This window comes from Sciurus vulgaris, assembly GCF_902686455.1.
Source record: "Sciurus vulgaris genome assembly, chromosome: 5".
In the NCBI taxonomy this organism is placed as follows: domain Eukaryota; kingdom Metazoa; phylum Chordata; class Mammalia; order Rodentia; family Sciuridae; genus Sciurus; species Sciurus vulgaris.
In genome coordinates, this window is record NC_136465.1 from 153,980,563 (window position 1) to 154,006,694 (window position 26,132).

At 37.3% G+C, this 26,132-nt stretch overlaps 1 protein-coding gene across 1 annotated transcript in view; it reads right to left on the reverse strand.

The window, feature by feature from the left end:
* Positions 1 to 5,794: 5,794 nt before the first annotated feature.
* UBE2N (ubiquitin conjugating enzyme E2 N) overlaps positions 5,795 to 26,132 on the reverse strand; it is a 42,179-nt gene continuing 21,841 nt past the window's right edge. The window contains exons 2-4 of the mRNA XM_079142846.1: positions 7,921 to 8,167; positions 7,599 to 7,739; positions 5,795 to 6,838 (exon numbers count right to left, since the gene is read on the reverse strand). Of these exons, the coding sequence (XP_078998972.1) occupies positions 6,798 to 6,838; positions 7,599 to 7,739; positions 7,921 to 8,167 (429 nt within the window). The 3' untranslated portion in view covers positions 5,795 to 6,797. The remainder of the gene's footprint in view (positions 6,839 to 7,598; positions 7,740 to 7,920; positions 8,168 to 26,132) is intronic.

Below are 26,132 nucleotides of genomic sequence, written 5' to 3' on the forward strand. Positions count from 1 at the left end.
AGTGTTGAGGCTGTTATTTGTGCTTACTTGTGGGGTAGCTGAATAAAATTGGGCACTTAATTTTTCGGTTCCATGTCCCTCATGAAAAAGAAGCAGTTACTGTAAATTGACTTGCAGACAGAGGAGAATCTGCCCTGCATGTTTTTATAAAGATGACATTTTTTCCATCCAAGCACATGCGATCCAGTTTCCTGTCTATCACACTATTGTATAAAGAGCAGCAAAAACTAAAGGGGAGAAGTGACTGCTGTACACACTGAATTGCTCTGCATGGTCTTATTTGAGATAATTGGTGTAAGAATCTTGACTTTTTTATATTTGGAAACATCAAATAAAAATGGAACAATCCGTTTGTGTGTGTGTCTTTAATAAATACAAAATTTACAAATGATCAGCTTTCTGAAGCTTAGGGTCAGGTAAATGCTTTTTTGACTTTGAAATGGGTAAAGTACATTTTTTTTTGCCTTAATGTTAAGTGACTACCCAGAAGAAACCTACATCTCATTTATTTAGGGGTAATTTTTTACTTAAGGATTCAGCAAAAGAAAAGAGAGGCTGTCCTCAAGTTACAGTTCTTTGAACATTTTGTAAGACAGTCACATCTGTCTAGTTAATCACTAATCGTTTATTAAAGTATGATTTTATAATTAGTATGGAGAAATGTCCTCAATCAATGAGTTTACATTCTGGTGTGGTAAAGTGAATTAGCTTTTAAGTTCCTAAAATGTCTTGAAGCTTTATAGCTTTTTATGTACATTTCAATATAGGTTTTTTTTTTGTTTATTTTTTGGTACCAGGGATTGAACCCGGGGGCACTTAACCACTGAGGCACATGCCCAGCCCTTTTTAAATTTTGAGACAGGATTTCACCAAGTTGCTGAAGGACCGTGGTGAGTTGCTGAAGGACATTGGTAAGTTGCTGAGGCTGGCTTTTGAACTCAAGATTCTCCTGCTTCAGCCTCCGAAGCCACTGGGATTACAGGTCTGCAGCACAGTGGTCAGCTCTATAGCTTTAAAAGCAATAAATTTGTAAAATATCTCCCACCAACTACCAACATTTAACATGGAACTTTACAGCAAGTCAGGTTAAAACACTGTCATGCAAAGCAAGTGCTCTGCCACTGAGCTACAACCCCATCTCCTCCCCTCTTCAATACCACCCTGACTGACACCATTAGCTATATTCTAATTCATACCTTAGCAAAAGAATTACATGGCAAATAGCAAGGCTCTATTTTTTGGTGGAGGAAAGGGTAGGAATTTGCCTTAAATTCTCTGATTTAAACATGATTCCAGAAGCTACTGCAATTTATTACTTGACATCTCCTAGTACCTACCACCCTCTGGTATCACACTTTCAGGTACTTGTCAATGACACTGTCAGGCATTAACAGGATAAATTTTCCAGCTTTTGTTTTTACTCAAATTCATTCCTTAGTCAAAATAGTGAAATATTTTAGCCACATTTTACCATCAGTGTGTATGAACCTTAAACACAACTTTTTACCAATACTAGGAATTCAACATTTACGGTGTGTGGACAAAGATTTTACGTACCACAATAAGGCAGTAAAATATTCAATAACTCATGGAAGTAAAACCTCCTTTAAAAAGGAGGTTGTGTAGATTTCAGATTTTCTATAAAAACCTATGTAGATTTTCAAAACCGTTTTGAGAAACTGTCAATGTGACACATTTTTGGTACTGGAGCTTGACCCCAAGGCCTTGCATGTTAGAGATATGCTCTACCAGTCAGCTACATTCTTTGCCTTTATTTTTTTTTGAGAGAGAATCTTGCTAGTTGCACTGACCGAATCTCTTCCTTCTGCCTCAGTCTCCCAAGCAGCTGAGATTACAGGTGAATTCTTTAAAGACAAACTTGATAAGTGCTTGATCTGCACATCATTCATGAAAATATGCGTTAAAAAAATCACTATTACCTGAGTAATAGTAATGTGCCACTTTAGAAGGGAAGGACATATTTGGTTCTAACACAAGAGCAGTAATCACTGTAGAGGGTTCCACACCACACCTAAGTTAATTTTAGTTCAGATCCCAGTTTTGTAGCAAATGGGAACTAGCAAAGCCAATTCTGCAACTACTATTCTTAGCCTCAGTTATAAAAATAGAAAATGCAGGAATGAGTGTATACTTGAGGAAATAGGTCATTTGGTTGAACCACTGGGACAGCCTACTGGTCAAATCCAGTCTACCACGTGTATCTGTGTAGTCTACATACTTAGAAATAGGGGCTTGGGTTTTTTGTTTTTATTTTAGGTGGTTGGAAAAAATCCCTTTTTGACAGGTGAAAAAGTTTTATGAGGAGCCCGGCATTCTCAGCTGTTTACAAAATGTCTACGAGTTCTTCCTCAATACAACGGCAGAATTGAGTAGTTGAGACCGAACTGTGGCTCACAGATCCCAAAATATTTACTGTTTTACTAGGGGCAGAAAAGCAGAACTGCAAAAATTTGGCCCTACTCCCTTAGTCAGGCCTATCCCTTCCTGCTAAAACTCAAGAAAAACAGCATCAAGTTCAAATCTGGTGTAACCAGGGCGAAGGTGGCAATATGCATGAAACACGAGATGACCCTGGATTCAATCCCTAGAATTGGAAAAGGAAAAGAAAAAAATTGGTGCAATCATCTTGCTTTGCCACGGCTGTCTTGAGTAGCTTAGTCCAGGACTAAAGCTGGAAGACCTTGCAAACTTGCAAGGTTATACTAAAATTTAAGTACTACTTGCATTTACTAATCTAGATCATATTTCAAAAGCAGTCCTGTGGGCATATCAGAAGTATCAAGATTATGTAAAAAAAAGGATATGCTAGTTAATCTGATAAGATGCAGGAGGTTATTCATCTTTTCTAATTTTTAAAACATTTTTGTCCCATACACAAAATGATTAGCAGAGGGAAAATGTTGCGGCTCCTCAATGAGCACCATAAAATTGTACTTTCACAAAGATTTCAACTGATGCTGTTAGGAGACACTAAGGTCTATCTAGGTATTAGGGTAGTTAATCCACAACCACAGAGTCAAGGTTGCCCCAAGATGAACAAATGAAATGAGATCAACTCAAGATGGCAAAGACAGAATTGGAGGAAAGGGAGAAAATGAATTCTTCATGTTGAGTTCCACACCTAAATTAATTTTGGTTCAGATACCAGTTTTGCAGCCAGTGGGAACTTCCATAAAACTATAGCGAAGACAATACAATTTTTAGGCTGAATGATGAAAATAGGACATAATGCAGGAACAGGTGTATAGCTGAGGAAATAGACAAAGTATGCCAGTTCAGTTGGTGGATTACAGATTTTTATTATATTCAAATTACATTCAACATGTGTTTGCTTTTGTGTTGTCATATAAACCCTGATAGAACTCCTTAAGATAGGCAGCATGCTAAATAGCTAAATGAAATGTTACTCAGTCCCAGAATACATTATTTGAGGAAATATTACATTATTCTTAAATAGATCAATGTACGAGATGCCCTATTTTTCATTGCATCTGGATTTTTGGGATAACTTTTCTAGATAAGGTAATGGATATGGCTAGAGTAGCCAGAAAACATTCCTAACCATCAAATAGAAAAATACAGTTTGTTTTCCCCATGACACCACTTAGTGCTACTACTGGCTGTTGATAAGGTCTTGTAGGACCAGATTTTCTTCCCCATTCTTACATGCTAAACCACAGCACCTGTGGCTTTTACAAACTGATTTGTATTTAATCTTTAAATGCATCTTCTGAAATTTACAAGTACATTCCTGGTTTAGAGTAAGGTTTAAGTTCTATATACATCAGGTCTAAGATCTTATTAGGTAGACTCTAACAAGACCAAAGATAACTGCTCCTCTCAGTAGAAGCAAATCACAGCAAAGTAAACTAAAACAAAACAAAAACACTCAAATAAAAAGCAAAAGCCCACATCAACACCTCAGGATTTCAGAAAAACCCCAAGTGGTGGAGCAGATTTTCAAGAAGTCACTTCTAGATAGCTTCAGATCCTTTGCTTCTCTCCCGGAGTTTTGCATATGCTGTTCTCTCTGCCTGGGGGTGTTCATCTGGCTTGAATCCGAGAATGCCCTCTCCAAATACTTCCCTTCTCCTTGACAGAGCTGTGACCCCTTCCTTGTTAGGATCATAAGGTCCTCAAAAGGAAATCCCTATGCCATTCCACCTAATCACCTAATCATCCTCAACTGGTAGTAGTAGGTACATATTAAAATACTTTTGTCAAACTGTTTTCTTTGGCTTGGGCTACAAAGTCAAAGACTTACAGGAGAACAGGAATACAAAAGGATCAAGGGGGCTGGGAGGGATTCTAGGACAGGAGAAGCAAATGGGTAAGAAGAAAATGACATGCTCTTCCTTGTAATGACTGCCACCCAATTCCTCTCAATAGGTGTCAGGCACAAAGTGGGTCAGCTCTGCTAGTGCCAGATCTTCAGGTCATTCAAAAATTACAAATTCTGGATTTCCAAGGGAATTCCTGGAGTTAGCGGGGGCTGCGGGGGAAGGCCAACCACTTGGCATGGGCCAATGGAAATAGGCCCACAGGCCAAATATAGCTGCCAGTTTTCAGCATTTGCCTAGGCCTCTCCTAGATCACTAAGTCCTAAGAAATCTTAGTTATGCACTGGTTCTTGCTTCCTCCCACTGGTTGAGAAGATAAGTTTTAGCAAAGCAATGGTGGGGAGGGGCTCTTACTTTAGACAGGTTTTATAGTGCAACAAATTTAAATGTGTAATTTTATAACTTGAAAATCACTGTGTGACACTAGCTACAATCATGAACAATGCTACCTGTAATTCCAATGCCGATCTTTAATTACCTGTTAAGTCTTATGGAGTTCAATCATTTTCTAGAAATGAGATTGTTTCCTTAGCCAAGATGTCCTCAGCCCAAAAACTATTGTGACAACTATTAATAATTTCTAAATTTATATTAGTTATCAATAATTTTATTCTGAATTTAACATTCATTACCAAGCAATGCCTTTATTCGGAAGGATACCAGTTATCAGTCATAGAAAGCTTTTGTATGTTGAAAACGTAATTTTAATAGATAATTCTTCATCTTACATAGGAGCACAATAAAATACACCACATTCTGAAGAAACTCCAGAAATTATGAGAATAAGAGTGAGGAAAATTCAAAATGGGCTACAATATCCATTACCTTAAACTGCAAGAGACAAAAGATTCCAACCTGAAGGTTAACATTTACATATTTATGACTTGGCTACATTTATGACTTAAAAATAAGAATCAGGAATTAGATGTGGAGAGAGGTGGAAAAGAACAGTTTTGTGAGGGGAGGAAACTGTCAGTAAAGAAAAATCTACTAATACCAAATTAAAGAATAAAAGGAGCTCCCACAGCAAATACTAGGAGGTGAAAGCAACACATTAACTTAAGATTTGATGCTCTCAAAGGAAGAAACCTTTCTGGTGACACTTCTGCAAGCTGGCTGCTTGAGATACACTCTTAGGTCTATAAGGAAGACTCAAATGCATCAGCAAACCCCAAATGAATATCAGATTGGTGTTTCCTAATAATACACACCAGTGGCCACATAGGAAGTTTAAAGATAGGAACCAAGAATAAAGTCATAATCCACATTTGAGGTAAAAATGTGGCACAACATGTGAAAGTCCTACATGTCAGTCACTAATGCTTTCTTTGCTGTGACTGTCCCTGTACAGTAATTTTTCAAACATTGTGGCAAGACACCAACAATAGCCTAACTAATCAGACAACACACATTTATTTTGTATTTCTAGGAGGTTAAAAAAAAAAAAAAAAAAAAAAGGTCAGATACTGATGCTTTATGCATGCTCAGGGCCAATTTATAAATACTCCATTCAGTAATATCTTCACATAAGTTTGCATCAGTGAAAAGAAACTGGCAAATTCTCTTGCCATTCAATTTGTCAGATGGTGAAGACCAAAACAGAATGTCTCATCAGTTTTAATTTTTAAATACGATTGTCACATTGGGAAAATGAAATAAACACAGTAAAATAAACTGTACAAAGGCAAAGTAGAATAACAAAAAATATTTTACTAAAACATAAGATTTACAGAAGTTTTCAGACAAGCCATACAAAATGGTCACAAGTTTTTTCTTTCTCTTTTTTTTTTTTGAAGGGGGGAATCTACACCTGACAGCAAAGTCACAATGTTATTAGTGAGGGCTGTGATGTTTGTTTAATGTTCCCATTTTGATTCAAACAATCAAGCTTGTCCATCTACAGAGTCTAAATAAAGTTAGACATGGCTAGAGAGCATATTCTGAAGAACTGGTTAGCTGCTTTTAACCAATGCAATTAGATCACCATAAAGGGGGGAGAAAGGAGCCCATAAAATTAAAATAAAACTACCTTTCCCCTCAAAAAAAAAAAAAAAAAAAATCAAAAACAAAAACAAAAAAAAAACCCACAAAATAAAAACACCCATACCCCTGGCAGCTAACCCTGACAACTACCTTCATTCACAGTGCTTTATACTTAAACCATGATGGGGAAAATGAATAAAAGCAGAGAGCCACTGCTTTTAAACGTTCCGCAACAATCCAGATGATACTTCTAGCCTCGGCTCATGCTTTACAACAGTAAATCAGGACAAGACATAGATTTGCTAATGTGCATTTAATCACCAAAGGACTGAAGATGTCTGGGCTTTTATTCTGTAATGTTTCTATTAAGACTGTGTCCATTAAATGCAAACAAAAAAGGAAGAAGTCTTGGCAGAACAGGAGAAGTGATGCACACTTGATGATCGGATCGATTTAAATATTATTCATGGCATATAGCCTAGTCCATGCTCTAGCTGCAGACAAAAACAAACATACATGATTAAGTCAACTGTGGAAATGTCATGCCTTAATCTTTAATTTATGTCATCTCCTATAAACTGAATCAAGGCTGAAAGATTTTCTATATGTCTAATTACATTAGATTACAATAAAAATAAAAGTCTTACAAAATTCACCAGTATGAAAACAGTTGTGTCCCCTTCATTTCTAGATATATGACTTTCCTCACTAATTTTGTTCTAACTATAGCAAGAAGCCTGTTGATTTAAGTATCTAACTAAAAATTGCTGTGCACTTTAATCAAATGGATTAGAAAAACAGCATAAAAGAGTTCAAGTTTTCCAGATGAATCATGCATAATCATTCAGTAGTGGTTAAATTCACTGTTGTTAAATCCAGAGTCCAACATCTCCCAGTTACAGGTTGTGTTTAAATTTGGGGGTTCCATAACAGACCATGAGATGGAGCTTGAACATCATATTTGTGTACTGTAAACAGTATCTAATTTAATATAACTCTTCCCCCTAACCCTTGCCAAGAACTTTAAAAAAATTTTTTTAAATGATAGCATAGATTTGTTTTAAAAAGTGGAATCAGGGGCCTGGGACTGTATGTAGCTCAGTGGTAGAGCATTTGCCTCACACATGTGAAGCACTGGGTTCAATCCTCAGCACCACATAAAAATAAATAAAGATACTGTTTGTCCATCTACAACTAAAAAATTATTTTTTTTAAAAAGTGGAAGCAATATAAAGGAGGATGAATATTAAATACCTGTTTCTATGGCTTGGGCTTCGTTGGTCTTCCACTGCTCCGCTACATCATTTGCTAATGGATCATCTGGATTAGGAGCACTTAACAAAGCCTGGATCGATAGCAGAACTGTGCGGATCTGCAGTGCTGGGGACCACTTATCTATGAAGGCAACAGGCCCAGTATGATATATGATATGATATATGATATAATAAAGCATGAAAAACAGGCCCAGAACTGCTGCATTGCCCTCCCACACACCACTGTGGTCTTAATATTAGGCAAGATTACAATGTTTACATTCTAAATATGGAATGCTTAAGAAAGAAATCATACTACTTACCTTTCAATATATCTAAACATATTCTTCCCAACTTGTCTACATTAGGATGATAAATTTTGGTCATGAAACGTACTTTAGGTGCTGCCATTGGGTATTCTTCTGGAAGGAATAGTTCGAGTTTAAAAGTCCCTCCCTCAAAGGGGGAATCCTGGGGGCCAGCAATGACCACATGAAAATAACGGGCGTTGCTCTCATCTGGTTCTGCTTTAATGCCAGGAACTGGTTCTGCCAGCAAACGCTGGGTTTCCTAAAACAGAAAAACACATTTGTGAAACATGTGTCCTGTCACTGGACACCAAAAAGTTAGAAAGTTCATCTCTTGGACTTAGATATAACAAAACCTCTCCAATCTCCTGATGGGTTATTGGTGTTTATAAAATACAAAATTCAAAGAAAAAAACATAATCATTACAACCAAAAAATGTAACTGCAAGACAACATAGATGGCTTATACATTTTAGCTAGAAATATGCTGATAATAAAATTAGGTTAATGAAACTGATTTTATACATCAGTAAAAAAAAAAAACACTAGGATTACCATATAGGTGAGGCAACTCTACTGAAATCAAGGTGTTTACAAGGTAAAATTAGTTTTCAAAGTACTAAAATCTCCCTTTTGAAAAATAAATGGTCATCCCTCAATATATGAAGGAGGACTGGGTCCAAGACCCTCAAGGTTACCAAAATTCTTGGATGCTCATGTCCCTTATATAAAATGGCACAGTAATTGCTCATCCTCCCATATACTATAAACTGCTAAATTCCTTATAATGCCTAATACAATGTAAATGCTAAATTAACAGTTGTTATACTACATTGTTTGGGGAATAAAGACAAGAAAAGTCTGTATATGTTCAGTACAAACCATCTTTTAGCAATTATTTTTTCCTTTTGCAGTAGTGGTTTGAACCCAGGGCCTTGTGCATAGGAGGCAAGTGTTGTAACAACTGAGTTACACACTTCCTACCTCCCCAATATTTTCCATCTGCATTTGTTGGAACCTACAAATATGGAGGGCCAACTGTAATGGAATAAAGGAAAGAGATAAGAACAAATGAAGACCAGTGCTAGAGGGAAAATACACATCTCCATGCTCACTGGTCTCTAAACTGACAAACCTCAAAAGGGCCCTTAATAATTCCCAATATAATCATAGCATAGTTCCAATTTTCATCATTTTCCTGCTCTCCTAAGTAACTCTTATCATTCTTTCTCTTCAAATCTCTAAAATTCTCCATCCTCACCCTCACTTTTGGCTGAGGCCTTGCTACCTGTCATGAGACAACAACTTCCCTGAGTTCCCATGGCAGCATTTGGGCCTCTACCTGCATCTGCATCCAAATAGTCTGCTATGGACACACTCTTTGTTTTTGTTTTGTGGTGCAGGGGATTGAACCCAGGGCCTTGTGCTTGTGAGGCAAGTACTCTACCAACTGAGCTATATATCCCCAGCTCTGGACACACTCTTGACTAAGGTCAACCTCTCCTCGTAAGCACTAGATCTTGTCTCCTCACCTTCTCAAGGATGTTATTCCAGCATCTCTCTCGTCTAATAACTTATCAGCTCTCCTCTCTTTACTGAATTTTTTCCTAAGTCACACAAACTCCCTATTTCGCCAAATAAGAGGAAATGACCATGACCCACTGCTCCTCCCACCCGCCCCCACAACATACCAGCCCCACTGCTTTCCTTTTCTTTCAGAGTGATGTATAATTGATTGCTTGTTTTCCATTTCTCTCCTCCCCTCCTGTGTTGAACACTCTCTAATTGGGGTGCAGCTACTAACCTGCTTAAGGTCACCAATGATTCCCACAATGGTTAGATCAAATGGCCAACATGTAAACTTTATTTTACTTGACCTAAATGCAATCTCTTATCCAGCTGGTCTGCCTTTCTTTCTTTCAACCACTGAACTACATCCCTAGCCCTGAATCTCTTTTCTAAGTATCCAGCTTCAGATATTTTGTTATAGCAACAGAAAACGGACTAATACAGCAGCCTAAATTTAACATGACCAAAACTGAACTTCTCCCCCATCCCATCTCTAAATTTTTCCTTCTCTAAAGTCTTCCCCATATTAGTTAACCCCACTTCATCCAACTGAACCACCTTGAAGGGTGGATTTCAAAATCTACCCGATTCTCACCACTCTATTACAACACCCCTGACCCAAGCCACCATCAACTCTACCTGGCATACTGCAATAACCTAACTTGTTCTTCTTGATCTGATGTTGTTACCTGCTACCTCCTGAATCTATTTCCTAGACATATTTAAAAAGTCAAGACCCTTATCATGGACACCCCCCAAAGAAGTTTAAGATGATTGCCTCACTGCCTACCTCTCTAACTCATCTTCACCTATTCTCCTCCCATCCCCTTTGTTCCAAATTAGTTTCCTTTCAGTTCTTTGACCTACTAGACATACTTCCATCTCAAAGGCTTTGCACTTGCTCTCTTCCCCCAAATTTCTACATGGCTTTTTCCCTCAGATGCTAAAGATCTTCAATTAATTGTTTTTCTCAGTAAGCTGCCATAACTGAAACTGCAGACCCCATTCCACGTTAACCCCCACACTCCCTGTCCCAACTCTACAGTGTGACTAACAGATTGTATCTCACTTTTATTGGCTCAGAAGAGAGCACTATAAGAGGAGGGATCTGAATATATTCACTGCTATATCCTCAGCATTTGAAATGATGCCTGTTAGTGACCATAATGGATGTCCAGTAAATATCTGTTTAATTCTGAATAAATGAGTGAAGAATAAACTATCAGAATTGCACCTTTACTCAATATACAGAAAAAAAAAAAAAAAAAGAATCGCATCTTTAATAAAGCAGAGTTTTTTCCAAAGCAGGCTGTGAACAACATGAGAGGAAAATAAAAAAGTTCACTCAGGTGTGAGAAGCAACAGTCTAATTTCTATTTATATCTAACCAGAAACACATTAATACTTAAAATGCAAGCTGTTCATCCCCAGCATCACCAAATAATAATAATAATAAAATGCAAGCTGACAATAGTATACAATATATATTAATATTAGTAATGTATTCTCAACATTCTTTTTTTTTTGAGGTGCTAAGGATTGAACCCAGGGCCTCGTGCTTGCAAAGCAAACACTCTGCCAACTGAGCTATATCCCCAGCCCTATTTTCAACATTCTTAAAGGCACATGTAAACTACACTATTATACTCAAGTTTTTAGGTATGAAAACCAATGAATAAAAATATTTTATTTACAATGCTTTCACTTAAGAAAAATTATACACCTTAACTTTTTGTTTTGTAACTCAGTGTACACACACACACAGCTTTTCCCTCAACATAATAACATACTAAGATAGCTATCAGATGTAAACACAAATCATTCTTCCCTCAAATGAGAAGACCTGTAGTCATTGAAAGTAATGCCTATGGTATTTCCATTCAAGACTAGTTTTTGTTATCATGATGGCAACGCAAGGACAATGAGAACTCAAATGTAAACCACTTTCAGCAAAATATTTACTCTTTAGGTTCAAAGTGAAACACCTTGGGGGCATTAAAAAGTTCAAGAGGCTGGGCATGGTAGTGCACACCTATAATTCCAGCAGCTAGGGAGGCTGAGGAAGGAGGATCACCTTCAAAGCCACCCTCAGCAGAAGTGAGGTGCTAAGCTACTCAGCGAGACCTGTCTCTAAATAAAATACAAAATAGGGCTGGGGAGTGCCCCTAAGTTCAATCCCCACAAAAAGCTCAAGAGATGATAAAGAAGCCCCCCACATTGAGAAGTCAACGTATAAGTCGAAAAGGGTATAAAGTACAAATATTTAGAAAGGAGTACAAGAATGGAAAAAGAACTGGATAGGAAGATTTACTGAATTCTGAGGCCTCCTTCTCACCTCCATCCTCCTTTATTTTACCTCCAGTTTCTAAGGAGGGGGCGAGTTCCAAGAATCCCAAACTATCCCTCCCTGGTTATACAAAGTACAGCATTTCTATTTAAAGCTATAAAAAGCTACCAGAAGGGCCTCCAAGATCAGATCCCAAAATAGCTTCAAAATCACTCTGAGTACACACTGGCAGAGAGAGATGCAACACTCATTAGTTTACCCTCAAAGTCAGATATTCTTCCTGAAGAATGCAAACTAAATAGATAACTTGATCAATCTTAAGATTTTACTGGAACACATTCTAGGATACACTTTTAGGTGTGGAAAACATTTTGAAACAGTTTTTATATGCACCCTCATTCCAATGAATTTGACACAGTGAACAGATATATAACTAAATAAACACTGTTGATTTTCCAAACCCACAGCATAAACTGTGGGAGGAGAAAAGAATAAAATCTAAACCAAATGGAACCAGACAACCCTATGTTAAAGTCTTAGCCACAGAAGTTAAAGGCAACTTTTTCCCTAAAAAGGGAAAGACTAGGTAGGAAATAAAATTCTTTCTAGCAGATTTAACCGGTTAACTGTGAAATAAAGTAAGTTTTATATTATTCTTTGGTAGAAAGACAGAAAAAGTGTAGTATGATTTCTTTAAGTTCAAAGGTAAAAAAGTCTCAAAAATTCCTACTGCTTCACTTATTTAATTATTTTTCAGCAAGCTTACTCTTGGGTCAGAGCTTCATCACCTCTCATCCAGGGTTACAGCAGTCCCCACAATACAAGTTGTCCTTTCATAGTTCTAGTTGCCCTGGAATGTCAATCTTAGTCAAAAGAGTAAATGGAAAATTCTAGAAACAGAAAATTGTAAGTTTTAAATTGTGCAACATTCAGAGTAACACTTTCATCGCTTCACTTGGATGTGAATCATCCTTCCTTGCCCAGCCAATCCACAAAGAATGCACTCCTGGCCTGTTAAGATATTTAGTAACCACTTACCAGCAGTCTCAGTTACCAGATCAACTAATACTTGTCAATCCACCAATATTTGCATTTATGTAACCTTCATTTTACTTACTAATGGTCTCAAAGTGTATCAACAGCTTAAGAGTAGTAGTGATGGTGGCAATTAGGACATCTCAAAGAGAAGTCACATAAAGTGTTTCCTATAATATAGCAAAAGGTAGTTGTTCACTACTTAAGTGGGGGGGAACGGAATCAAATGCTGAGGTTGCCAAGATTTAGAGTAAGAACTAATCTTCCATCCACAAAATTGTGAAGGAAAAAGAATCTGTACTAGTTTTCCTGTCACACTCAAAACTACAAAAGTTATGGTGCTTCATTAAGACAGTGCATATTAAGTGCTTAGTTAAGACAGAAATGGTAATAAGTGTGTGTGTGTGTGTGTGCACGTGCGCATGGGGGGGGGCATTAAATTTGTGTGGATAAAGAAACAGCGTATGTGCAGAATTGGGGCATCCATAAAGGAGAACACTGCAAGTATTGAATACACTAAAAGGACATCATTCAGACACAAGCAACTCAACAAAAGTATAGGGTACAAACAAAGCACAATAACAACCTTAAAGATCTATTAGATATTCTTTGTTTTTAAAGAAAACAGAATAAGGTCAGGTATGGTGGTGAACACCTGTAATACCACTCACTCAGGAGGCTGAGGCAGGAGGAAAGTTTGAGGTTAGCCTGGGCAAGAGCGTGTGTTTCAAAATGAATGAATGAATGAATGAATGAATAAGTAAGTAAGTAAGTAAGTAAATAAATAAAATAAAAAGGATTGGGGATGTAGCTTAGTGATAAATTGCCCCGGGTTCAATTTCCAATACAAACAACAACAAAAATCCAATTAGAATGGCCATTGGCTGTACTTTGTGATCCACTATGTTTAAAAGCAATCCAAGGGTGAGCCTGAGTAGAACCTAAGCTTAGGGCCATGAATAACAGAAAGGACTGCAGAAATTCAGGAAATTAGTTACTAAAAAGTAGAAAAGCAAATATGCAAAAGAGCAGAGTATGAACTTAAATGGCAACAAGATTCAAAGGGAAATACCTCATCTTACAAAATGTATACACAACAGTACATGTCACAAATATTTTTAAAAGGAGTTGAATACTGCATCAAATTGATCTGATAATAAATACATCTATTAGGACTTCAAAAGCAAACCCTAGTATCACACCATCACACAACAATAAATCCAAACACATGACATTCTGTCAACCAATTTCTTTCTTTCATTTGTCACAGTACTGGAAAATGAACCCAGGCTCTCATGCATGCAAGGCAAGTAAGTACTCACCACTGAGCTACACCCCCAGTCCTTTTTTATTTTATTTTGGGATAAGGTTTCACTAAACTGTCAACCAATTTCTATTAAACAAAACTGTTCTCATTTTTAAAGTTTAATAATACTCTGGGCTCACTGTGAAGTGATATGAAGTCCTGTAAGTTCTGTGAAGCAATGATTAAAAGATGAAATATTAAATACTACTGTAGAAAAGGAGGTAAGTTTGTGTGAGAAATGGTGAAATTTGTTAATGAACATATATTTAAAATATTATTCCAATATGTAATCAACATAAAAATTGACATACCTTATCTTTTTTCATACTAAGTCTTTGAAGTTCAGTATGTTGTTCACACTTCTAAGACATATCAAAAACCTAGCCACATTTCAACTATTCAACATGGCTAGCAGCTACTATGAGAGTGAACTACAAGACAATCATACAATGATGTTACTGACAGACCATTAAGAATAATTTAATTTACATCATAAAGTGGGCAAATTTTTATAGAGAAACTTAGACCACAAGTTTGGGGTCAACCTGAACAACTTAGAAATACCTTATTCAATAACAAATAAAAAGGGCTGGATGCTCAGTGGTAGTGCATCTCTGGGTTCAAATCCCAGTATCACATGCATACACAAAGTAATGCTGCAACACTTGGAATCACTAACAGGAATACATGTATAAGTTACTGTTTGCTACAGTCAAAAAGACTCAAAATGTTTTGTAGTAATTTAAAAGAAACAGAATGACAAAAATTAATTTCAAACAAGGCAATTGCATGATTAAATAATGGCTAATTATCCAGAAATAATTTTAATTTTTACAGTGCACAGTACCCTCTAGTGGACACAAGGAATTTCTACTTCAAATAACTTCAAAGTTTACGCCTCACGATCCTTCCTACAAAACCAAAACAAAGCTTAGCATTCATCCGAACATGTCCTTGAAAAAGCACTATCCTGATATAAATTCCAAAAGCAAACAAAACAGAAATAGCTTACAAAAGCTGACACAAGCAGCAAACCAGGCAAAATTGAGTTAATTTTGTATTTCTTTCTGCTTTAGCCCTTTCCTGGCACTTTGTCACTAACCACTTACAATCCCCACACAAGCTACTGGGGCCATGAGAATTTCTTGAAGTCCTCAGACGTCTATCCTGAAGTTGAATGAGAAGAATGGTTCAACACACATACATTCTCTACTGTCAAATACTTAAACCTCATATTAGGAAGCTGAGGCAGGAGGATCATGAGTTCAAAGCCAGTCTCAGCAACTTGGCAAGGCACTTAGCAACTCAGCAAGACCCTGTCTCCTAATAAAATATTTTAAAAGGGCTAGGGATGTGGCCCAGTGGTTAAGCACCCCTGGGTTCAATCCCCAGTACAAAAAAAAAAAAAAAAAAAAAAACCCTTAAACCTCACAATTTTTCAGGTGGCAGATTCAACAAAAAAAAAAAAAAAAAAGAAAAAGAAAGCGGGGGTGGGGGGGGAGAGAAGGCTGTCTGCAGAGACACACACCAGCTACTTAGAAAGTCAAGGCAGGAGGATAGGAGGATTTCAGTTCAAGGTCAGTCTGTAATTTAGCAAAACCCTGTATCAAATAAAATTAAAAGGGCTGGGGATATGGCTCAGTGGTACAGCACATGCTTAGCATGTGCAAGGCCCTGGACTGAATCCCCACAGAGGGGAGGAGAGAAAGATAGGAGAAGAAGTGAGGGAGGAAAATAGAAGCTATTTTAACCCATCTCAAGTTTTCAATTCTGCAAGTATTTCAATGAAATCAACACAGGTACATTAGATTGTAAATAACAATTGAAAGCTTACAGATATTATATTAACATTAATGTCAATATTACAATTACAATATTATAGAATTATATACTATATATGTTTTTATACATGTTCCACACATCTAGGATGATGGGACAAAAATAGGTTAAATTATGGGAAACAAGTACCAAATCTTGGGAAGATTTGGACCAGGAAGGGTATCCCTGTGTTGAAAAGCTTTATTTCCAGAATGACAGGTTAACAAGTGGGAAAGTACTCTCTATTCCACTTAGAATAATTAAGAGATGGGTCAAGGTAAGTTGGATTAGAAATCCATACCCTAACTTTTCTCCTCAATGAAAGACCAAACCAATACTTATATGAAGTTTAGGAGAAAGGAATGAAGACTGGGGGGCCAGAAGAACTTCTGAAAGGCTAAAGTATACATGTGACCAGGTTTTTTTCTTCTGGTGTCTAAATTAGTACCTTCCAGTTTCCTGTTCATTATCACCACTCCGCTTACAACTAGTGTAATAATTGGTTTACTTCTCAGACATTAAACTATCTGAAGACAGGAATCCCATCTAGGAAAAGATACTAAGTGTTGAAGTAAATGCTTGTTCCAAATACCACACAGAACTGATCAGGAGGATGATTATTCTTGCTGTGTTAGTTGGTATCCTCCACCTCAAGAATAGTATTTAAGATCAATGTAATCACTAACAATGGATAAAAATTGGAAAATACTAATAACAAATTGTCCTCCCAGCAAGAACAGTTAGGCTGAATTCCTTGACTTTTTTGTCTACTATCTCCCAATTCTTTCCCCACAGCTGAACACAAACAAACCTAAACTAAGCACACCTAAACACACCAGGGCTCTGTTTATACCAAGCTCAATAGCCTGCAAGCTCCATAAGGGCAAGGACTTTATGCAGTTATCAAGCATTATTCCCAAACATTGCAGAAAATTCATAAAATTTTAAAGAACTGCCAAATACTGATCTAAGCACTCTACGTATGTGTTAACTTATTTAATCCTCATACTAATTTTATAAATGAGGTAGTAAGAGTAACCAGTTACTAAAGCCAGCAAAGGCAGAGTCAAGATTCAAATCCAGGCTGTTAGGCTCTCCTTCCTCTGGCTTTAGAGCCTGCTTTTTTTTTATCTCAAAGACAAATATATGGGCTGTAAATGTCAAATATTGGGCCAGGGACAGTAAGTAGCATGAGTTAATAAGAAAGGGCCATTCTTACCCCTTCATAATCATGAATAAGTATGTCATAAGATGTAAGTTTAACAACACACACCAAAAATAATAATAATTCAATCAACAAATGGGCTAAGGAACTGAACATTTCACAGAAAAAATACAATCGATCAACAAATGAAAAAATGTTTATCATCTCTTACAATTAGAGAAATGCAAATCAAAACTGCTCTAAGATTTCATCTATTATCAAGAATACAAGCAATAATAAGTGTTGATGAGGATGTGAGGGAAAAGGTACACTCATACATTGTTGGTGGAACTACAGATTAGCGAAACCAGTTTGGAAAGCAGTATGGAGATTCCTCAGAAAACTTGGAATGAACACCACCATTTGACCCAGCTATCCCACTTCTCAGTTTATACCCAAAGGACTTAAAATCAGCATACTACGGTGATGCAGTCACTTCAATGTTTATAGCAACTCAAATCACAATAGCAAAACGACAGAACCAACCCAGATGCCCTTCAACAGATGAGTGGATAAAGAAAATGTGGCACATATACACAATGGAATACTATTCAGCCTTAAAGAAAAATGAAATTATGGCATTTGCAGGTAAAAGGATGGAAATGGAGAGTACTGTCCTATGTGAAATAAGCCAATTCCAAAAACCAAAGGCTGAGTGTTTTCTCTGAAAAGTGAATGCTGATCCTAGTGGGGGACCTTAGGGAAGAATGAAGGAACTCTGGACTGGGGGTGGGGGGGGGGTGGAGTGGGGGTGGAGTTTGAGGATGGTAGATTAGGAGACAGACATTATTACCCTATATACATGTATGAAGATGTTTTTAAAAAAAAAATATTCATTACTGTCAAAAAAGTTAATAAAAATAAATTAAGTCATAATGTCACTTTTTATTTTAGATTAGGAACTGAAAAAGTATAGTCTTAAGGCAAATAAAGCAGAAAAAATTTGCTTCAATTGAACAACTGATATGTATCATATTGACCTGGAATTGTGTTATGCACCCAAAATGACAAACCATTTTGCCCATCTTCAATACTTATCAAAACCATTACACTCTTGTGAAATGTTCCTATGACTGACTCACAAATTTATTAATAAATATTGTGTATATCAAAAGTCAAGTCTTCGAAAGATGTACTTTAGAATTGGTATGTCAACATAGAGAAGGTAAAAGGTGCGATGAGGATAATATATGAATAGCAAGACTAGACTGGAGGGCTATTCTTGTTTATTTCTAAAGACGTTTTTAACTGATAGAGCATTTGTCTAACATGTGCCCTGGATTCAATCCCCAGTACAAAAAAAATGTTTTTCTGGAAAGATAACTTTAAGGTGGGTACAGTGGTGCACACCTGTAATTCCAGCAACTGAGGAGGCTGAGGCAGCAGGATTTCAATTTCAAGGCCCTCGCAATTTAGCAAGACCCTGTCCCAAACTAAAATATAAAAACGACTGGAGATGTGGCTCAGTGGTTAAGCACCCCTGGGGGTTCAATCCTGGCACTCAAACAAACAAAAACAACAAAAATACCTTTAAATCCCTCCATCTTTTTTGCTTTTGTTTTTCTGAAATATTTCCAAATATTGATAGTTGAAGACAGTGTAAACAACTTCATAAAACAAACACTTAAATTTGGGGGGTGGGGGAAAGAATTGAACTCAGGGGCACTTAACCACTGAGCCGCATCCCCAGTCCTATTTTGTATTTTATTTAGAGACAGGGTCTCACCAAGTTGCATATTGCCTTGCTGTTGCTGAGGCTGGCTTTGAACTCAAGATTCCTCCCTGCCTCAGCCTCCCAAGTCGCTGATTACAGGGATACACCACCACACCTGGCAACACTTAAATTCTTGGTCGTAAAAATGGCCTTTAAAATACCTGGCTCTATAACTGATGCAAAGCTTCTCCATTTTCCTGACTTGATGAATGATGTAATACTTCACTGCTTGGGCTTTTTTTCTTAAGTACCAGTTCAAAAAATAAAAATAATTTTAGTGATTTGAATAGTAGTTATCTTTTGTTTTCATGAACTGTCGTCTCAGGAATGATTTGACCAATGCTGATAGCTCAAAACCCTCAATGAACAGGACTTAGCTAAAACACTTGGCTGAGAATGCTGTGTGCAGTGTCCCTCAACAGAAATAACAAACCCGCCAAAAAATCGTTTTTTAAAAAGACTTTCCTATTTCAGATTCTGAGAGTAGAAAGGAACACATTAACTTATTAGGTGGGAAAGGGTTTTCTGCACTCATATTGAATGAAAACTAAGTAAACACTTTTAAAATGCATTTTTGAGTGGTAAACACTAAAATCATGAATCATGCATGCAAAAACCAGTAACGTTTGCTGGTAAAAAATTCCTCAATTCATTCATACATTTAAAAAAAATTCCTTATATAATGTTAGAGTTGAGAGCTTAGAAATATGAAAATGTGAAGTAACTTGCAGAAAATAGAAAATTTTACCTATGCACACACAAAAGGACTGTCAGGCAGCACTCAGGAGAAACTGAGGTTTGTAGCAGATACTTATTCCTTTTGGCCAATTCACAGCTAAAACACCCTTGTTTTGGGAATGAGCACCCCTTCCTCCCACACCCCATCCCCATACACTTTTCTGGGTCCCCATCTCCCTGAAGGAACTTAAGTAAAGTCTTTTTTTTTTTCTTGCAAATAAGTATCCAGGTTCCATCAATTATCAGCAATTCTAAACCCTGTAACTCTTTCTGAAGCTCCTGAAGATTTTGAGGTGGTACCTTTAACACTCAATAAGTACTGTTTCTGCTCAAACTAGTCAAAAAATTTAGTTGTATTTCTTTATTCAAAATCTAGCCAGTCAGGGTGGTGCACGCCTATAATCACAGCAATTTGGAAGGCCAAGGCAGGAGGAACCCAGATTCAAAGCTAGCCTCAACAACTTAGTGAGATCCTGTCTCTAAATAAAAAATACAAAAGGCTGGGGATGTAGTTCAGTGGTAAAGAGCTCCTAGGTTCAATCCCCAGTACCAAAAAAATACAAAGTCTAAACTAGACAGGGAAGAAAAGAGGGTTATCAGACCAGGGGTAAAAGAACTTAAGGTAAATTTCTCTTTAGGACTAAATGGTGACAAAGGAGAAGAGCACCAAAGGTGAAAATGTGTAATCTCTCTCTCTTCCCCTTTGGTACTGGGGATTGAACCCAGGCACATTCTTATGTTTGAACTATATTACCAGCACCCCCACACACACACACTTTAATTTGGACACAGGGCCTCACTTAATTGCCCAGGATAGCCTTGAGCTTACAATTTTCCTGCCTTAGCCTCCCAAGTTGATAAGATCACAGGCGTGGGTCACCCAATCTTTTTATCAAAAAAGTCTCCCTGGTTTAAACGTCTTTAAAGATGGTACTAATTTTGTAAAGAGAGCCAAATATAACTAGGCAAATAACTGGTATACCATACCTAGGTAGGGAAAAAGCTCAAGAGCCAGGACACTGGAATTTAATTTCAATCTTAATTGGACCAAACTGCTATGCAACCCTCGACAAGTCAATTACCTCTCCAGCCTTCAAAAAGTTGTCTCTTGAATATTTCAAAAATTCTCTAGCATTAAACTGACCACACATTTTATTATTATTAGAATGCTTTAAATGTTGATTGTTATTGTGAGGTCCCCTTTTGTAACATCTTTAAGGCTTATAATTACTGTTCAGTAGTTTGCCCTGCTGAGGACAGTGATATTTTGGGCTGTATCTCCAACATCTATGCTAACACTCAATATTTAGATAAGGAAGTAATGTGTTGCCAATGGCACTTTCCCAAGTTGTTTTTTACTCCATCAAAAGAAAATACGACCTGCAGGTTTGATTACACGTGGCTGCCGCCATTTTGAGACAACAGCCGGGCCCTGTAGGACCCCTGGCAGGAGTCCCGTCTCCAGGATCCCTCAGCCCAACCGATCACTCCCTGCCTCTGGGGCCCTCACATCAACTGACTGCTCCCTGCCGCCAGGACCCCCAGACCAACTGATTGCACCCGGCCTCCTGGATCCCACAACCACACCAAACACACCCGACCTCCAGGACCACTGCCGGACCAACTGCATCCTGTCTCCAGGACCTCCAGCTGACCACATCCACCCCTGAGCTGCAGCTCCCCATTTGCCAACACATTTCGAAGCCAGAGCAGTCATCTTGGATAATCCTGGAAGCCGTAGCTCCGATCTTCGGGTGGGCAAATCCCACCCTGAGACGGCTGCTGGAGGCTTGAAGCTCATTGTCAAGTACCTCTCATACATCAGGCTACTGAACACTGGGAGGTTTCATTAGTATATGACTATTATACAGTAGATTTTCTTTTTTCTCCTTTTTTAAAAAAAAAAATTTAAGTTTTTATTTCTTTACGTTTCTTGCTTTCTTTTCCTTCTGTTTACCTGTTCCCTCAGAGTCGCTTTCTCCCTTATTTACATGATGTTATTGTCCCCATAGGGGCTATTTGGTCTAGGATTGCATAGTGTCTGGTTTGGACACTGCTAATATTGATCTCCCCTTAAAGAAAGGGTTTTGCAAACCTATAGGGCCACTATAAGCCTATAGGGGGAAATCTGCAATACCCCAGATCTGCAGCACTAGAGGGGAAGATACATGAACAACATGAAAAAACAAGGGAAGAGGGCTGGGGTCGTGGCTCAGTGGTAGAGCACTTGCCTAGCATGTGTGAGGCACTGGGTTCGATTCTCAGCACCACATATAAATAAATGAATAAAATAAAGGCATGCTGCCCATCTACAACTCCAAAAAAAATTAAAAAAAAAAAAAAAAAAAAACAAGGGAAGAAAATGATCCAAACAAATCTAGGTTCTATAGTAATAGAATCCAATGACAGTATGTTAGAAGAAATGTCAGAAAAGGACTTCAGATTATACATGATTAAGATGATTCACGAAGCAAAGGATGAGATAAGAGAGCAAATGCAGGCAATGAATGATAATACCAATAAGCTGAAAGAGCACCTGCAGGAAGCAAAAGATCATTTCAACAAAGAGATAGAGATTCTCAAAAAAACAAAACAAAACAAAACAAAAAAACAAACAAAAAAAAACAAACGGAAATCCTTGAAATGAAGGAGACAATAAACCAAATAAAAAACTCAATGGAAAGCATCATCAACAGACTAGACCACTTGGAAGACAGAACCTCAGACAATGAAGACAAAATATTTAATCTTGAAAATAAAGTCGCCCAAACAGAGAAGATGGTAAGAAATCATGAACAGAATCTCCAAATTTAAGAATTACTGGGATTGAGCACATCATGAAAAGACCAAATTTAAGAATTATTGGGATTGAGGAAGGCACAGAGATACAAACCAAAGGAATGAACAACCTATTCAATGAAAAAATATCAGAAAATTTCCCAAACCTGAAGAATGAAATGGAAAATCAAATACAAGAGGCTTACAGAACACCAAATGCACAGAATCACAACAGATCCACACCAAGGCACATTATAATGAAAATGCCTAATATTCAAAATAAAGATAGGATTTTGAAGGCCGCGAGAGAAAAGCATCAGATTACATGTAGGGGGAGACCAATACGGATAGCAGCCGACTTCTCAACCCAGACTCTAAAAGCTAGAAGGGCCTGGACCAACATAGTTCAAGCTCTGAAAGAACATGGTTGCCAACCAAGAATCCTATACCCAGCAAAACTAACCTTCAGATTTGAAGAGGAAATAAAAATCCTTCCATGATAAACAAAAGTTAAAAGAATTTACAAATAGAAAGCCTGCACTACAGAATGTTCTCAACAAAATATTCCATGAGGAGGAAATGAAAAACAACAATGGAGATCAGCAAAGGGAGGAACTACCTTAGAGAAAAACCACTCAAAGGAGAAACCAAGCCAACTTAAAAACCAAAAATAAGCCAAATGACTGGGAATACAAATCATTTCTCAATAATAACCCTGAACGTTAATGGCCTAAACTCATCAATCAAAAGACATAGACTGGCAGAATGGATTAAAAAGAAAGACCCAACAATATGCTGCCTGCAAGAGACTCATCTCATAGAAAAAGACATCCACAGACTAAAGGTGAAAGGATGGGGAAAAACCTACCACGCACATGGACCCAGTAAAAAAGCGGGGGTTTCCATCCTTATATCAGATAAAGTGGACTTCAAGCCAAAGTTAGTCAGAAGGGATAAAGAAGGACATTTCATACTGCTTAAGGGAACCATAAATCAGGAAGACATAACAATAGTAAATATTTATGCCCCAAACAATGGTGCATCCCTGTACATCAAACAAATCCTTCTCAATTTCAAAAATCACATAGACCACAACACAATAATTCTGGGCAACTTTAACGCACCGCTGTCACCACTAGATAGATCTTCCAAACAACATCCAACAAAAGAAACCATAGAACTCAATAACACAATCAATAACCTAGACTTAATAGACATATATAGAATATTCCATCCATCAACGAGCGGATACACTTTCTTCTCAGCAGCACATGGAACCTTCTTGAAAATAGACCATATGTTATGCCACAAAGCAGCCCTTAGGAAATGCAAAAAAAATAGATACTGCCTTGTGTTCTATCAGATCATAATGGACTGAGAGTAGAAATCAATGACAAAGTAAAAAAAGGAAATTACGCCAACACTTGGAGACTAAATAATATGCTATTGAATGAAACATGGATTAAAAAAAACATCAGGGAGGAGATTAAAAAATTCTTAGAGGTCAATGAGAATGATGATACAACATATCAAAATCTCTGGGACACTATGAAAGCGGTACTAAGAGGAAAATTCATTGCATGGAGCGCATTCCAGAAAAGAATGAAAAGTCAACAATTAAATGACCTAACATTACAGCTCAAAGCCCTAGAAAAAGAAGAACAGAATAACAGCAAAAGTAGTAGAAGACAGGAAATAATTAAAATCAGAGCTGAAATCAATGAAATTGAAACAAAAGAAACTATTCAAAAAATTAACACAACAAAAAGTTGGTTCTTTGAGAAAATAAACAAAATAGATAAACCCTTAGCCACACTAACAAAGAGGAGAGAGAAGACTCAAATTACTAAAATACATGATGCAAAAGGAAATACCACAACAGACACCACTGAGATACAGAACATAATGAGAAGCTACTTTGAAAATCTGTATTCCAACAAAATAGAAACTACTGAAGACATTGACAAATTTCTAGACATGTGCTCCTCCCAAACTGAACCAGGAGGACATACACGATTTAAACAGATCAATATCAAGCAATGAAATAGAAGAAGACATTAAAAATCTACCATCCAAGAAAAGCCCAGGACCAGACGGATTCTCAGCCAAGTTCTACAAGACCTTCAAAGAACTCATTCCAATACTTCTCAAAGTATTCCAGGAAATAGAAAAGGAGGGTACCCTACCGAACTCATTCTATGAAGCTAATATCACCCTCATACCCAAACCAGGAGAAGACACAGCAAGGAAAGAAAATTTTAGACCAATATCCTTGATGAATATAGATGCTAAGATCCTTAACAAAATATTGGCAAACCATATCCAAAAACATTATTAAGAAAATTGTGCACCACGATCAAGTGGGGTTCATTCCTGGAATGCAAGGATGGTTTAACATCCGTAAATCAATCAACGTAATCCATCATGTCAGTAGACTTAAGAATAAGAATCATATGGTTATTTCAATTGACGCAGAAAAAGCATGACAATGTACAACACCCCTTCATGCTGAAAACACTAGAAAAAATAGGGATAGTAGGAACATACCTGAACATTGTAAAGGCTATTTATGCTAAGCCCATGGCCAACATCATTCTTAATGGAGAAAAACTGAAACCATTCCCTTTAAAAACGGGAACAAGATAGGGATGTCCTCTTTCACCACTTCTATTCAACATTGTCCTTGAAACTCTAGCCAGAGCAATTAGGCACACTAAAGAAATTAAAGGGATACGAATAGGAAAAGAGGAACTTAAGCTGTCACTATTTGCGGATGACATGATTCTATATTTAGAGGATCCAAAAACCTCCTCCAGAAAACTTCTAGACCTCATCAATGAATTCAGCAAAATAGCAGGCTATAAAATCAACACGCATAAATCTACAGCATTTTTATATGCAAGCGATGGAACAGCTGAAAGGGAAATGAGGAAAACAACTCCATTTGCAATAGCCTCAAAAAAAAAAAATAAAATACTTGGGTATCAATCTAACCAAAGAGGTAAAAGATCTCTACAATGAAAACTACAAAACACTGAAGAAAGAAATTAAGGAAGACCTTAGAAGATGGAAAGATCTCCCATGTTCTTGGATAGGCAGAATTAATATTGTCAAAATGGCCATACTACCAAAAGTGCTATACAGATTCAATGCAATTCCAATTAAAATCCCAATGATGTACCTCACAGAAATAGAGCAAGCAATCATGAAATTCATGTGGAAGAGTAAGAAACCCAGAATAGCTAAAGCAATCCTTAGCAGGAAGAATGAAACGGGGTATTGCAATACCAGAACTTCAACTATACTACAAAGCAATAGTAACAAAAACAGCATGGTATTGGCACCAAAATAGACAGGTAGATCAATGGTACAGAATAGAGGACACGGACACAAACCCAAATAAATACAATTTTCTAATACTAGACACAAAGGTGCCAAAAATATGCAATGGAGAAAAGATAGCCTCTTCAACAAATGGTGCTGGGAAAACTGGAAATCCATATGCAACAGAATGAAACTAAATCCCTATCTCTCATCCTGCACAAAACTCAACTCAAAATGGATCAAGGACCTCGGAATCAGACCAGACACCCTGCATCTTATAGAAGAAAAAGTAGGTCCAGATCTTCAACATGTTGGTTTAGGACCAGACTTCCTTAACAGGACTCCCATAGCACAAGAAATAAAAGCAAGAATCAATAACTGGGATAGATTCAAACTAAATAGCTTTCTCTCAGCAAAGGAAACTATCAGCAATGCGAAGAGAGAGCCTACAGAG